This window comes from Mesoplodon mirus, assembly GCF_964341445.2.
Source record: "Mesoplodon mirus genome assembly, chromosome: 15".
NCBI classification, from domain to species: domain Eukaryota; kingdom Metazoa; phylum Chordata; class Mammalia; order Artiodactyla; family Ziphiidae; genus Mesoplodon; species Mesoplodon mirus.
In genome coordinates, this window is record NC_138991.1 from 68,406,287 (window position 1) to 68,422,383 (window position 16,097).

The 16,097-nt window shown below is 44.4% G+C and overlaps 1 protein-coding gene across 1 annotated transcript in view; it reads left to right on the forward strand.

The window, feature by feature from the left end:
• The window catches only part of CFAP61 (cilia and flagella associated protein 61), a 250,693-nt gene that overhangs the window by 34,579 nt on the left and 200,017 nt on the right, over positions 1-16,097 (forward strand). The window contains exon 8 of the mRNA XM_082645893.1: positions 7,372-7,531. Within this exon, the coding sequence (XP_082502019.1) occupies positions 7,372-7,531 (160 nt within the window). The remainder of the gene's footprint in view (positions 1-7,371; positions 7,532-16,097) is intronic.

The following is a 16,097-nucleotide window of genomic DNA, read 5'->3' on the forward strand; positions in this document are numbered from 1 at the left end:
TGAGTAAAGTATTCTTGGTTAGCAGTTTTTTTCTGTCAGTGCTTTGAATATATCATCCTGCTAACTCCTGGTCTATAAGATTTCTGCTGAGAGATCTGCTGACAGTGTTATGGGGGGTTACCTTGTAAGTCCCAAGACGTTTTTCTCCCACTGCTTTTAAGATTCTCCTCTTGTCTTTGATTTTGGAGTTTTATGATAATGTGTCTTTGAGAGGATCTCTTTAAGTTGATTTTATTTGGTGACCAATGAACTTCATGAACTTGGATATCCATATCTCTCCCCAGATTTGGGATATTCTTGGCCATTATCTCTTTATATAAACTCTCTGCCCCCTTCTCCCTCTCTTCTCATTTTGGAACTCTGGTGATTCACAAATTGGTCCTTTGGATGGTATCCTATAAATCATAGGATACCATCGTATGACCCTTTTCATTCTTTTTACTATGTTCTCCTCTGACTTGATACTTTTAAAGCTCCTGTATTCAATCTCATTGATTCTTTCTTCTGATTGATCAAGTCTGCTGTTGATGCTCTCTGTTGCATTTTCATGTCATTTGTTGATTCTTCAGCTCCAGAATTTCTGGTTGGTTCTTTTTATGGTTTCGCTCTCTTTGCTCAACTTCTCATTTTGTTTGTGTGTTGTTTTCCTGATTTTGCTGAATTGTCTTTGTTTTCTTGTAGCTCACCGAGTCTCCTTAACACAGCTATTTTGAATTCTTTATCTGGTAAGTTGGAGATTTACCATTTACTCTTGCCTTTGGGTTCAGTTACCAGAAGATTATTGTGACCCTTTGGTGGTGTCATACTTCCTTGATTTTTCATGGTCGTTGAGTTTTTCATTGATGTCTTCACATTTGAATAGCAGTCACCTCCTCTGGTCTTTGGAGGAGAAATAACTTCTCTCAGCTCTGCTAGAGATTCTGAGGCTTCCTCAGACCTTCTGTGGGTATGCCTGCTCCATGCTTCTTGCTCTCTCTTGTGGCAGAATTCTTAAGCTTCTCTGTCTTCTCTGGACCCTGCAAAGCACCAGGTCAAGTGCTTCTGTATTCCCAAAGGTGGCAGTACAGCTCAAATTTGTGGTCTCTTCCTGGCCCACAGATTGGGCCGACTTTCTCCATATGCTCCTTAGCCATCTGCCAAAGTCTGCTCATGGCACCATTAGGAGTATACACGGGGAGCTGCCACAAGGTGGGCTGGTGCAAGCATAAGGCACGTGGAGCACTGGGGGTGCTCGTGGGCAGGCTGGCAGGATCCCTGGGTGAAATATTCCCAGTAGCTCGTGGGTGGGCTTCTTGATAGAATCCATGATGCCTGTTAGTGTCCTCTGGGGGGTCCCACCTGCTGCTGTCCCAGACTCCTTCCACCCCCCAGTCGTGAACTCCCAATTTAGTACTCTGGATCTGGCAAGAGGGGAATGAGCCCCTCTGGCAGCATCCTGCATAGCTAGGGAAGCCAGGTGCTCACTTACACAGTCTCCCCCTTACCTGCCATGGGATAAATTAGGGGGATAAATCTTGGCCCTAAGCTGTGCTGCCTTGGAGGATGGGTGTTGTGGGGAAAGGCAGACTGTTTGTCTTACCCACTCCAGGGCATCCAAACTGGTATTTTTTTTGCTCCAATGGAGCTGAAACTTCTCCTCGGGAAACCTGAACTTCATCAAAGGCTCTCTCATCCATGAGTGATCATCTAAGTCACTGTTCTCAGGGACTCCTGGACTGAGGCTGAGAGAGGCTAGAGCCAGTTCAGCGGCCTCTGCAGGGTCCACAGCTGTGACCGAGGTCTGTCTGCTTATTTCCTGATGCAAAAGTTGGCAAGACTCCTCCCGGGCCCCTTGGTGGATGGTGCTGGATCCCACAGCTCCTTCAAAGGCACTTTTGTTCATGGATGGATGCCGTTGAGCGGGGGACAAAAGTAAGGGATGTCTTATGCCACCATGATGCTGACCTCACTCTGGAGAAGGCTTTTAATTCTTTGGTTTCAAGGTGAGAGTTTGAACCCAAATCTCTTGAGTTAGTTCTTGTGAAGAGCAGCTGCAGTGACCTCTTCCCTCAGTTCCTTCCCTCTCTTGTCATGTGTTACAAACTTCCAGTGTGTGTAAATATCAGGGGAAAGTTGTAGGCTGAAAATTGCAGTCCCAACCCCGCAGGGATCCTTTGGTGTCTCCAAAGACACAGACGGAGTCCAGCCTGATCTCTGAGAGGCTGTGCTGCCTCAGACATCAGAGATTGCATGTCCCATGGAGATGTGACCACGGGCCTCAACCTTAAATGGAAGGGCAGGAGCAGGACCTGTCAACAGTGAGCAAACCAGCCTAGGATCTGGGAGTGAAACACTGGTCTTCACCAAGCCCTATCAGGTGTCTTAAGCCTTTTTGGGTTCAAGATTAGTGCAGTCACCACCCTACCACCTACCTGCCAGGACCCTCCTCCCAACCACCTGGGCTTCCTCAGACCTGCCTTTTGGCAGCAGTATGCTGGAGCTCGCTCACCTTAGCTCACGAGAGCCAGTTGCTAAATCTTTAGGAACTTTGCAAGCTGCTTGTTAAACACAGCCATTGTCAAAAATTAAGTTATATCAACTAACACTGTAGTAAATTATACTAAAAACAAAATTAATAAATCCTCAAAATTCATTACTTTTTAATTGTTTTACTCTTATTTGTCCTCTTGGGGTCATTTATATCTGTGGTCTCTGCAGAGTGGAAATACTGTAACTACGGCCACTGCGCATCTTCTCCCAATTCTCTACTCAGTGACATCACACCAAGAGCCTACAACAGGCTGCAACGGGAATATTTACACCACAGAAATTGGCAAATGTTACAAATAAGCTTTTCCCTACAATGCCGATTAGGCATTAACCAGCACACTATACTTTTAGGTGACCAGAGATAACGGGACATAGTACACCAAGCCTGTCCCTTCCAAAACCCATCCATGGCAGTCACAGGCCATGGATGTGGATGCCCTGAGAGCCATGTCTGCACCGTTGGGGGGCCCTCAACTAAAGGTTTTTAACTGCGAGCACTTTCTTTGACTTAATCGCAACTTTGGAGGAGTTCTGAGTCATCACTTTGCTGCAAGTTGCTTTTCATAACTTTATCCTGGCTGACCTTGACATCTGGTGTTTACTCCAAACTGCGATTTCAGGGCAGGGTGGTTGGAGGCCAAGGGCAGCTCCTAGAGACAGATGGGCAGAGCGTCTGCCTTGGCAGCATCTGCGGCGTGGGCAGTAGCGGTCCGAGGAGGCACTGGGGCAGAGCCTGCCAGCCCAGCCATGCCTTTGACATCAGGCAGGAAGGATCAGAGCTGGAAGTGGTCACAATGAGGGCACCCAGAAGGGGTGGGTGACGTCGGGCTTTTTAGATGGAAGCATGAACGATGCAGTGCACACGGGCCTATAAATGGTCCTGCTTGTGACGGCGCGGCCACTGCACACGTGGTTTATAGCGATCTGAGCCTTATGCATCATCATATGGATCCTCAGGGAAAACCAAGGACTACAACAAACTCCCAGTTTGCTCTCCAGTGTGAGATAATTAAAGGCATCTTTGTGGTGGAAAGTATTGGTTACCTGGAAGACAGACAGCAGCCAGCAATCAGTGCCTTTTCACTGTACAAGTAAGAAAAAAAAGTCCATCAAATCAATTTATTTTTCCAGAACACACACACACACACACACACACACAGATGCATTTGAATACTCCCACAAATTCATATTTAAGAACAGTGTTTCTCAAATCAGAAGTCATCCCAGGGCTTCCCTGGTGGCGCAGTGGTTGAGAGTCCGCCTGCCAATGCAGGAGACACGGGTTCGAGCCCTGGTCTGGGAAGATCCCACGTGCCGCGGAGCGGCTGGGCCCGTGAGCCATGGCCGCTGAGCCTGCGCGTCCGGAGCCTGTGCTCCGCAACGGGAGAGGCCACAACAGTGAGAGGCCCGCGTACCGCAAAAAAAAAAAAAAAAAAAAAAAAGAAGTCATCCCAAAGAAACCCAAAGGAAACAGCGGACACTTCCTCAATACGTCCTCGCTCTGCTGAGTCCTTCATTCTTAACTTTTGTGAATTGTCACAGTCCCGAGATGAAAGATGGGAATATAACAGGTTGTAGAATTGGAGAACATGGAATCTTTGTTCCTAACGGTGAAACGTGTTTTTCTCATTTTCATCAGAATGTGTGATCCATGCCATTTGAAATCAAATTCCAAACATGACGAGCCATTAGTGTAATAGCTCATTACTAACAGCGGTCTTATAAATAATACATTCTTATCATGCACATGCAGCTCGCCATGAAGCCAGCAAAAGGTATTTCAGGCCATGGAAGTTGCATCACGCCAGTGTGGCTGTAGATGAGAAGGACATCTCCATGTGAACCAAGATGGATGCCAATTTTCCCTGCTGAGAGGGAGGCTGGCCGGCTCTCTCTGCACATATGGTAGAGGGATTGGTTAATCAGCGTCTGCTGAGTCTTGGGCCTAAAATTACAGAGAAGCCAGACAACTGTGGCTATGCAGCCTTTGTTCAAGCGTGCAAACAAGACAAACGATCACTTGTTATTTGGGAAAAAAATTAAAATGTGTATTTTGGACTTTTATTAAAGTGTCGATGGCTTTATAAAACTGCTGTGTAAATCCAGCCTTTTACAGCTAGTATTTTGGGAAGCGTGTAAAGAAAAGAATATGCATGGAAAAAAATAATTTTTAAAAATTCTTTTTGTATTTCAGTATTTTGGAGAAAGTACAGGGAGTCTTTACTTTTCAAACACATCTTTGGGAACAAGTGGTTTTAAACCAGAAGAGAACATTTGAGAACAAACAGTTTAATACCTAATTTTTTTCTCTGTTGTTTAAAGGAGTGTTGTAGCTTCTTTCTCTACTTTAGGAAGTTGAAGTATTAACCATTTTCTCTGACTGGGCATTTATGGGATGATGCTGCCTTCTTAGGAACAGGGAATGCTGATGATTGTTGAGGTTTTTTTTTTTTAATTTATTATTTATTTTTGGCTGTGTTGGGTCTTCGTTGCTGCACATGGACTTTCTCTAGTTGCGACGAGCGGGGGCTACTCTTCGTTGCAGAGCACGGGCTTCTCACTGCGGTGGCTTCTCTTGTTGCAGAGCACAGGCTCTAGGTGCGCAGGCTTCAGTAGTTGTGGTGCGCAGGCTTCAGTAGTTGTGGCGCACAGGCTCAGTAGTTGTTGCTCGTGGGCTCAAGAGCGCAGGTTCAGTAGTTGTGGCACATGGGCTTAGTTGCTTCGCGGCATGTGGGATCTTCCTGGACCAGGGATTGAACCCATATCCCCTGCATTGGCAGGCAGATTTTTAACCACTGCGCCACCAGGGAAGTCCTGTTGCGTTCTGCTTCCTGGATGGAATGGCTGTCTCGAGAAATAAAGTCTGAATTCTGGTGGGATCGCACCCGCCCAGTAAATGCTGGTTTCTTATAAGAGCTGTCAGAGTCAAATCAGTCACCAGAATTTGCTTAAAGCCCACATAATGATCAAAGGAATTATTTATGTGAAATTTATTTATTTTCCTTTTTTCCCAGTTTTATTGAGATATAATTGACACATAACATTGTATAAGTTTGTGTCCAACCTAACATTTTGATTTATGTACATATTGAAAAATAATTTCCACCAAATAAGATTAGTTAACCTAAGAACTCTGCATTCTTTCTCATCTCTTTTAAAATTCTAAATGCTTTCCTTGCAGAGAAGAATGAAATACAGAATTACCGATGGAACATAGTAAAGAATTTCAATCACAGTCATCTCTCAATGTGGTATTAAAATTTGATAGAATTAAAATTCGTTGTTAATTTATAATATTTCAGTACCAGTAATAGGTTCAGCTCAGCTAGTTACTCACAAAAAGATAAGTTGTTTCCTCTACTCGCAATACTATGACCCCAAATGTGTTGCACTTTTCCCATACCAGCCAACTGTCCAGCTTCCTAGATACCAGCTGGGTGTCCTGCAGTTTGATTCACTTCTGCCACTGCCCAGACTTAGTGCAGGCCCTACAGTTTAAGGACTCAGGCCCACAAGACTGTCGCCTGCCCCTGTCAGATGCCAGTCACAAGACCCAGGTTGTCACCTGTACTTTCAACGGACTGACTATAAATCAGGGTTTCCCATGACCCCCTCCTCGGGTGTGGCAATCTGCTGGAAAGGGCTCCCAGAACCCAGGAGAACAGTTTACTTGCCATCATCGATTCGTTGTAAAGGATACAATTCAGGAACAGCCCAAATGGAAGAAGTGCTTGGGGGGAAGTGGGGAGGAGGGGGTTGGGGAGCTTCCATGCCTTCTCTGGGCTCGCTGCCACCCAGCACCTCAGTGTGTTCACCAGCCCGGAAGATCCCGAACCCCATCATTTAGGGGTTTCTCTGGTGGTTCCATGAACAACTGATTAAATCATTGGCCACTGGTGGTTGAACTCAATCTCCAGCCCTGTTCCCCTTCCCAGAGGTCGAGGGGACGGGGCTGAAAGTTCCAACCCTCTAATCACAAGGTTGATTCCTTTGGTAACTAGCTCCCATGCTCCGAAAGTCACCTCTTTAGTGTAAACTCAGGTGTGATTGAAAGGGACTTAATTATGAAAAACAAAAGATGCTCCTCTCAGAAAATTACAAGTGTTTTAGGAGCTTTGTGCCAGGAGTGAGGGATGAAGACCGAATATTATGTCACACTGTCACCCTCATCTTCCCACTTATGTATTCCTCATCAAAGACCTAAAATGATGAGGGCCAATGCAAGAGGTTCAGAATCAGGTAGGGTGCTGGGAGGTGATGCAGTTGTAGGTCAGACACATCTGGTGAACAGGTGCAATGAGTTTATTTCACTCAAAGCTTCCCACCAAACCTCCTTCCTCACATCTCCTCCCCCTGAGACCATCCAATCAAACAAATAAATGAGTTTAAGAAAATCGAAGCATTCCTACCTGATGAGGAGCGAATGACCACGAACTTTCTCTGAACAGGGGGTCAACCAGATGGCCACTGGAAAAATGGCCAGTCTTCCTGAGAACTGCATTTTGGAGGGGAGGAGAGTGGATGGGAGGGCTGGGCTTGCAGTGGGGAAATAAAAGGATATGGGGCAGGCAGGGGCGTCGTCTGGGCAAAGTTCCAAAGAGTTTTCCCTAAAGAACATCCTGGTGGCCTCCCTAAGTTATATACCCACCTCTGGGATTGCCCACAGTGGTCATCCTCGGCATCGTTTTTTGAGCCTGTCCTGTATGCCGTGCATTGCTCTGGACACTAGGGCTGCTCCCTCTCTCAGACATCTCCGGGTGCCCATGGGCTGGGGCTCCTGGGAGTTTCATGATGAGCATTCACCTGAGGTCGGACAGTCATGAGATGTTTTGGACATTTCAGGTGGAAGGTGTAGCCGTCGGGTTCATGAGTGTGTGCTCGAGAGTGAACATGCAGCTCCTGCATGAATGCTTTGACTTGGGGCCCTTCCACGGACTCTGCACCCCGCATCCCGATGACGTCCTGGAGCCACCCCAAGAGCTAAGCGTTCAAGGAAGTTCAGGTACAGTGGCCATCACAGGAGAGTGTCAGGAATTCAAGCTTTACATGCTGTGCTGTGCTCTTGGCTAAGTGCTGGAACTAGGTGGCACCTACTATAGCTCCGTCTCCAGTCCCCTTTCAGGAGTAGTTCCTGGTCCATCTCATCCTTGTGCATGTATCTGTGAGCACAGGGAGTCAAGGGTGCACTGCGGCCTTGCCACTGAAGGTTTCCTGAATTCAGAACATCTACCTTCAGGATGTTCATTGTTAAAGATAAGCTGTGGGGAAATAATTGATAACATTTCAGGATTTTACTCAGACACACATGTACAACAAAACCTGAATATGGGGCTTCCCTGGTGGTGCAGTGGTTAAGAGTCCGCCTGCCGTTGCAGGGGACACAGGTTCGTGCCCCGGTCCGGGAAGATCCCACATGCCTCAGAGCAGCTGGGCCCGTGAGCCATGGCCGCTGAGCCTGTGCGTCCAGAGCCTGTGCTCCGCGGCGGGAGGGACCCCAACAGTGAGAGGCCCGCGTACCGCAAAAAAAAAAAACAAAAAAAACCTTGAATATGATGAGTGAATTTTTCAAGTCAAGAACTCGAAAAATTATATTAAGTTTTTTCTTTTTTAAATTTTCTTAAAATTGAAATATATAGCTGATTTACAATGTTGTGTTAGTTTCAGGTGTACAGCAAAGTGATTCAGTTATACATATACATATATATTCAGTTATACATATATGTATATATATATATATATATATTCTTTTTCATATATGCCTTTAAGTTTTAATCCCAGCAGTTAGAGCTTCTGTGTTTATGTCTTCAACAAATTATGATGTAATACAGGCCTATTGCAAGTAGTCAGTACTTGCACTGATTCTAAAATAATGTCTGTATTAGGATTTTCACTAAGTGAAACTAGGTCATCTCAAACTTTGGTATTTTAATTTAATGAGGTCTTCCTGCATCCATGAGTATCTTTGAGGTTAAGTGTTTTGGTTCTTAAATCAGGCAGATGCAAGGAGAGTGTGTAAATTCACTTCTCCAAACGTGGGTTTCCTCATTCGTAAAATAGGGATAATAGTAATACCTCCCACGTGGGGTCTCGCCGAGATCACTCTCGTCCAGGGCTTTATTCAGTGTCTCGGGCAAAGTTAGCACGCACTCAGCATGGACCATCATCTCGAGTGGTCATTATTATTACTTTGTGATTGGCCTTTCACCTAGTTGAGTCTTCCCAGGTTAAAATCGGGGCATTTTGAATTACTCTGCTTTCTTGTGTCTGAGAGAGATTATACCAAGACTGTTCAAAAAGCAGGAAGAGGAGCGTGTTGGGGACACGACTGACAAGCAGAAGACTTGTTGATCTCAACAACGGCAGGTGTGGGTTTGGCAGATCTTATCCGCTGGACGGGAAACCAAGTCCAGGGAGCTCGTCTGAATGTGCACAGTCGTTACAAAGAGCTTGCAGAGCTGCAGCTGGAGAGGTGGTTCCCTTTTGTACTGATGACAGTGCTCGTCCTGAAAGAGAGCTTTTGAGGTCTTTATTGTCTAATGGTGAAGGCTGGCTTGCCCTTGCTTCTCAGCAGAGACACAGGAGAGTTCTGAAGGACTTTTCAGCATGAGACAGTCCTGAACAAAAAGTTATCATTGTCACTTTCGAATGTATCAATACAATATAAATTCTTCTTGAAGGCAGCATTAAATAAGTTTTATGGCTCAGTTTTCTCATGTCTAAGATGGAGATAAAAATAGTATCGAACCCAAAGAGTTGTTGGGAAGATTAAACGTTAGAATCTACATGATGTCCTTAGCTCTGTGTGCCAAACACAGAGTAAGTTCTGAAAAAATTGAAGTCGTTTTTCCTGCCCCTGTGACTGTTGTCATTATTAAAAATAAATTGAAAAGATATAGTCCTTTCCAGTGTGTTTCTGAGTGGCTCTGAGGTTACATAGAATGACTGGGAAGTTCCTATCTTAGAAACTTTATGGGCAGGAACAAAATTCAAAATTTAGGCTGAACCCTGGACTTCAAAACACACATAATCTATCTAGTACCTCTGTCTAGCAAAAAGCCCCAGAGATATGGAAGCTGAAAGAAGTCTTACTTCTCTCTACCACCTTTAATATTTTTACTTAAAATTAGTTGATCTAGAACAGGATGGTAAGTAAAGGAGATAGGAAGACTTCTCTTGTTATTTTGTGTGCCTTGTTTATTTTTGAAAATCCAGCTTTATGTTCACTGATGCAAAGGTGATTATGAAGTTGTCACTAGGGAGCGCTATTGTAGACTTCCAAATAACTCAGGGATGGATTCGCAAATCGTCAGCAGCTCATTATATCTAAGAAAAGAGTCATCAGCACATTTTGCTGCGATCTTCCCATCAACAGCAGCAAAGAATGAGGCTCCAGAGAAAATCTGAAATGTCCTATGATCTGCTCTCCATTTTTTTTTCTGATGAAAGTCTCAAGTTAAAGGAAATATAATTTCTCTAAAATATGAACTAAAATGCTTGTTTCAATGGGCACACACCATTATGTCCTATGTTTTCAAAGGTTTTTTGTATATATCATCTCATTTTATCCTCATAACTTGATGTAGGAGAGCTAGGAAAGGTGACACCTGCCCACACTCCCAAAAGGTGTTACAGCTCAACAGGGGCTGACCCAGAACCCAACTGAGGCTTCGGCTTAGCAAGGTGACTTCTTATCTAGGATGGCTGTGATTGAAAACTCCAGTGGTGGGTCTACCACACAAATACATGATCAATTTTTTCACTTCAATGAGTTATTTAATGAGTTATCACTTTTAGGAGTTCTAGGTGACGTCTACGTGTATGCGCGTGCACGCGAGTGCTTTGAACAACTTCCAACTTCTGGAATCTCCACCTCTGTGTCTGTGGGATTTGCCAGAACTGTGTGAGGCCACTCTGCCCTGCTCCAGAGGCAGGCTGGAAGTGCCAGGACATTGACACCCCAGGAACAACCTCTGCTTCCCTATTTCTTGTCCCTGCACCCCCACTGCTACTATCTCCATCAACTCCCAAGTAAACAGTTGTGCTTGAATCCTTGACTCAGACTGTGCCTCTGAGAGAACACACCCCAAGACACAGCTGGTCTAGTCTTTTCCCACCAGCTGTGAAAACATTTATTTACACACAACTGACAGGAGTTGGGGTATAAATACCCCAGCTCCCTCACCCCTCGGGTGGGATAGCTCTGAGACACAAGTTTTTTGCTGTTTCTCAACGTTCCTCCAGGATCACCTCCAGCTGGTGATCCGTGTGATGACATGTGTTTTGTTAGCTGCCTTCCTTTCCCGTTCTCTCTTCCTTACCACCCTACTGTGCTTCCTGGAGTCACCTCCCAAATAAACTCTTGTTCTCCAATCCCGGACTCAAGGTCTGCTCTTTTCCCACCAGCCATGAGACTTGCAACTTCACATGAACCTCCACCCTTCCAAGCGGAATAACAACGTCACAGCTCGACATTCCTGAGCTCACACAGTGGTCCCCCTTCTTTAGTTACTGCACACACTGTGATTGGCTTGCTGTCTCATCATTTCAGCCGTATCAGAAGTTTCTATTGGATCTAAAAAGTGTAACCATACACATTCATTTTGCATTTTACTTGAATAATTTTTAAGTGATCCCATTTTTTTAGTCACCTATTCTTCATATACAAATTATTACACACACTTGTAAATTTGGGTTTTTATCTAGTAAACCTTGGGACTAAACTAGAACCAATGTGAACAAAGTCAAAGTGATCTCGGGTGGCCTCGGCCTTCAGCGGCTTGAAGCAGGATTTCGGTTCCCTGGCCGGGAATCAAGTTTGGGCCACAGCAGTGAGAGCGCTGAATCCTAGCCACTAGACCAATATCCAGTGACAAGGCCCCGCCCCTTCGGCTTTGCAGAAATGAATTCCCACAAAGATGGAAAGTAGTAAAACAAAGCGTTTATTAGGAGGAAAGAGAGTACGTGTGAATAGACACACGGGCAGACTAAGAGAGAGGGTGGTAGTTTAAATCACTTACATGGGGCATTTCTTCTGAGTTTCCTTTGGCCAATCATCTTGCTTTGCCTGGTTCTGAGTCCATATTTGGTTTATCTCAGGGTCCTCCCATATGTGCTTGCGCATCTCTTAGTCAAGATGGATTCTAGTGGAGAGGCCTACAGGTAGGTTGATATCACTCCCCTTTTGACCTCCAAGGAGGCTTTCTGCACATGTATAGTCCAGAAGGTCTCCTTGACCTTGAGAATGAGAAATATGTGGTCCCTATCTCTTATCTGGGTGGGGCTCAGCCTCTCCTATTAGCCTCCTGCTATTATCTCTATCTTGGAGTATCTGTCCACAGGGGACAAACTCCAGCTGCTCAGCCTGGAACCCATCTATCTCCTGCCTCATAAGGATGCAGATTTTTTCCCAGTATAAGGAAAGTCTAGTAAACGTTTATTTTTTATTAAGCGGAGTACCTAGTTTAGAAGTAGCAAGTTCCCCAAATATTGGAAGAATTCATAAAGAGTCATAGCTGCTCAGGAAAGGGCTTTCTGCTTGTGTGGGAGATTGTACTAAATGAAATCTAAGATCCCTCAAATGGCAAGAGTCTGAAAGCTTAGTGAACACGCAGCGGCGACCGTATGCTGGCAGTTTATGAATATTTTCCTTCAGCGACAATACAATGGCTCAAGGCAATATTTGTTTTTCCAGTTGGCTCCACCACTGGCCCTGCCCAGCGACTGCAAATCAGGCTGTCTTTTGTTGACTGCATCATCACAATAGAGACTTTGGAACCAGAGTGAGCTGGCAATTTTCTTGATGATGCAAAAGGCAAAATAGGGCACAGCCTGCATTTCCACAGCTGTATTGGCATCGACACATTTACCAGTTAAAATTTAAAAACTGAAAGCAAGTGAAAGACAAAACTTCTGTTTGTCACGTCGGCTGGTGTGACCTGGGGAGTGGGAGTCTCGGTTTTGAAAGAGCCCTGAAAGATGCATCTCAGTACGTACATGGGGCCCACCACACAGAGTCTCTGTGCCCTCGACGTGCCCTTGGCAGGGAGAAATACAATTTCATACAACAGAATCATGGGCGTCCCGAAGAATATCCAGGCAGCTCCTTATAACCAACCCGCCCAGGAAAAGTGCTGCTTACTCTACATTTATTTTATTTTATTATTTTTTAATTTTTTTAAGTTTATTTATTTATTCTTGGCTGCTTGGGTCTTTGTTGCTGCACGTGGGCTTTCTCTAGTTGTGATGAACGGGGGCTACTCTTTGTTGTGGTGCGAGGGCTTCTCATTGCGGTGGCTTCTCTTGTTGCAGAGTGCAGGCTCTAGGCGCACGGGCTCAGTAGTGGTGGTTCGTGGGCTCTAGAGCGCAGGCTCAGTAGTTGTGGCGCACAGGCTTTGTTGCTCTGTGGCACGTGGGATCTTCCCAGACCAGGGCTCGAACCCGTGTCCCCTGCATTGGCAGGCGGATTCTTAACCACTGCGCCACCAGGCAAGTCCCTTACTCTACAGTTAAAAGGCCCTTTGAAATATAATTTTCATAACATCTCCATCCAAAATCATAGCAATGTTGCCTTTTAAATGAAAGAAAATCACTCTTGCTGTCAGGAAATGTTTCTTTGTGTCTTGTTTAAATTTCTTTCATGGAACTTACACTTGCTTCTTACCTCAGGGTCTCTCCTCTGCAGGGCGAGGAAATGTCTGGAACAAAGATGGCAGGGCTAAGAAACAACAGCTAAACCGAGTCTGATTTATCGAATAGTGATAGCCCAGGTCTTCTAGCCTCTCTTCCTAAGGTTAGATTTTATATGCCTGGGTGGCTTTCTGTTTTAGTTTATTCTTCTTTTAACTTGGATTCCAAATGTGGATGAAACACTCATCTACAGAGCATAGCAGTATTTCTGCCAAGAGGTTTGCATTCTGTATCTCTCAGACCATGTATTTACCACCTGGTATGTTCTGTAGTTATTGAACTAGTGACCCACTAGGACTCTGTATACGTTTGCTCAGGCTGTTTTAGCAGAGTACCACAGACTAGGGGACTTAAACAACATAAATTCATTTTCTCACAGTTCTGGAAATATAGAAATCTGAGATCAAGGTGTCAGCAGGGTTGGTTTTTTCTGAGGTCTCTCTCCATGGCTTGTAGATTCTTTTCCTTGTGTCTTCACGTGGTTTTCCCTTTTGTTCCTGTCTGTGTCCTAATCTCCTCTTCTTATAAGGACACCAGTCACATTGGCTTAAGGGCCCAGCCATCTGACCTCATATCACTTTATCTCTTTAAAGGCCCTTTCTCCAAATTTAGTCATGTTCTGAGGTATCAGGGGGTGGGGGTTAAACACAAGTTTTGTGGGGACACGATTCAATGTGTAACACCTAGAATCCTGTGTTAGCGGTTCTCTGGAGCCCTGTGGTCAAGGCTGTATGGTAATAATGCCGATCATGGCAACAAGGTCCCTTCTACTTAATGCTCATGAAAGCCTGATATACTGACTCATATTTGTCACAATTTAAATTTCATCTTTTTTTTTTAACCACCAAATGTCTTTTTAGTATATGAAGGTAACAAAATTGCGTTCTTCTAAAACTTTAGCCACTCTTGCCAACTTTGGTTTTCTAGAAGTAACTGTGAGTTCTAACGCTTTGTTAAAGATGTTGACAAAACAAATAAATAATTCCAGACTTATGCCCAGGATGACATGATTATCTCCAAGGTTGGTGGTGTCGACGAAAAATGAATCAGTCAATCTAAGAAAGAAATGGGAAATTTTATTGGAGCCAAATTGAGGATTATAACCCAGGAACAACCTCTCAGAAAGCTCTGAGAACTGTTTTACCCCTTAGAGGTCAAAGCACAATTACACAGGTTTTTGAGACAGAGGGCTGTACATTAAATGATGTAGACAGTTTGCACAATCCAGATCTTTAAGTACAAAGTAGTGGGTCATTGTGATCCCTTACAAGGTCAAGAAGGAATGTTATCTTTTAAGGAGTTGGCTTGTGCATGTGGGGAGAATGTTGCTGTTTATGGTTGAGCAGGTACTTCCGCCAATGGGGAGGTCTGGTCCGTGCATAATGTCGATACACAGCAGAGGGGAGAGAGGAGAACAAGGGGCAGAGAAAAATGTTTATGTTTAAATTTTCCATGACTTGCCTTAGAATACGAGTTTTTACTTCATCAATAGTATAAACTCTTGCATGGGTTCCCTGGGTGGCACCCTTGGGCTGGTAACATAACAGGAAGGAGGCCATCCAGACTTGAAACCAGTCTTGTCAGGGTCATTGCCCCGGAAGCCTTTTGATTATTTAATAAAACCTAGTGCTGATTTTCCACCTTCATTCAGATACTGGTTTCTAAGCCCTTTTGAATGCCTTTTAAAACAGCAGCAACAAATGAGGGTACCCTCTGAAGACTCCGTTATTACGCAGAGAGCAGGATGACTGGGACCACGTTCCTACTCCCCTCGGCACTGGGAACCACTGGTTAAGTGATGATTCTGCTGCGCTCGCCACCAAGCAGATTCGTTTCTCAGTGGTCGAAATACAAACGCATTTGTATATAGGACCTGGAGGTCTTTGAAAGAAAAGTGGCATTATTTATATTCGTTATGATCATTATGTACTGGGATTATTTTCTCAGTAGGCGATGTGTCTTTTGCCCATATTTATGAAGCAGGGGAGAAGGCATTTAATGAATTTCAAGAGTGTATTTGACTGTAAAACACACCTCTCTTAGTACATTCACATGTAAATAGCCCTTTTATTTGTTCTCTCTGGTGACCTTTCTTCTTTTGGGGGTAGATCGCGCTTTGTTGTTGTTTTATATTTCCAAATGGGAGACTGAATGATAATAATGAAAGATTATGCAAAAAAATCCATGTTTAAAATAATGTTGATATGGTACTTGTGCTGCAGGATAATTATAGTAATTTGGCTCTTACACTATATGGAGTCAGGAGTTAGTTGCTAGAAAATACGGTGGTAGGGGTGATTCAGAGGGTTTTCATCCCAACAGGCTGTTTGATCCTGCTGACTTTTCTCTTGAAAATCAATTGCTTGTGATGAATACTCTGAATTCCCCCTTGATTAAATTGGCTGTCGGCGGGCTGCACCCATCGCACTTGGGTCACTGTGAGTTCTGTGTCTGTTTACACAGGGGTTTTGACGACTCTTAAAATATCACGGAGCAAGTTTAATCCAAGCAAGCGAAGCAACTGAAGAGGCAATTGCTAAAAATCAGTCTTTGCACGTGGCAACAAAGGAAAACGTATTAATTCTAAGCCCAACATGAAGCCGGTTAATTTCATTACGGGGTTACAAGCCTTTTCTCCACGGCATAGTGCTCTGGCTTTGGGTGTTTTCAGACTTCCAGGAGCACGTGGGCTCACTCAGTGGAAGACCAGGGACAGTCACCTTGGACGCTGGTTCCAACTTCAGGTTCATGGTTCACGATGTTCCATTTCCCCTCGAGGTTACTCACACATTCAGATTTTCTATTTCTTTTGAATCAACTTTAGGAAATTAGATATTTCTAGAAAAGCATCATTTAGTATACGAAGGTTAAAAAATGATTAG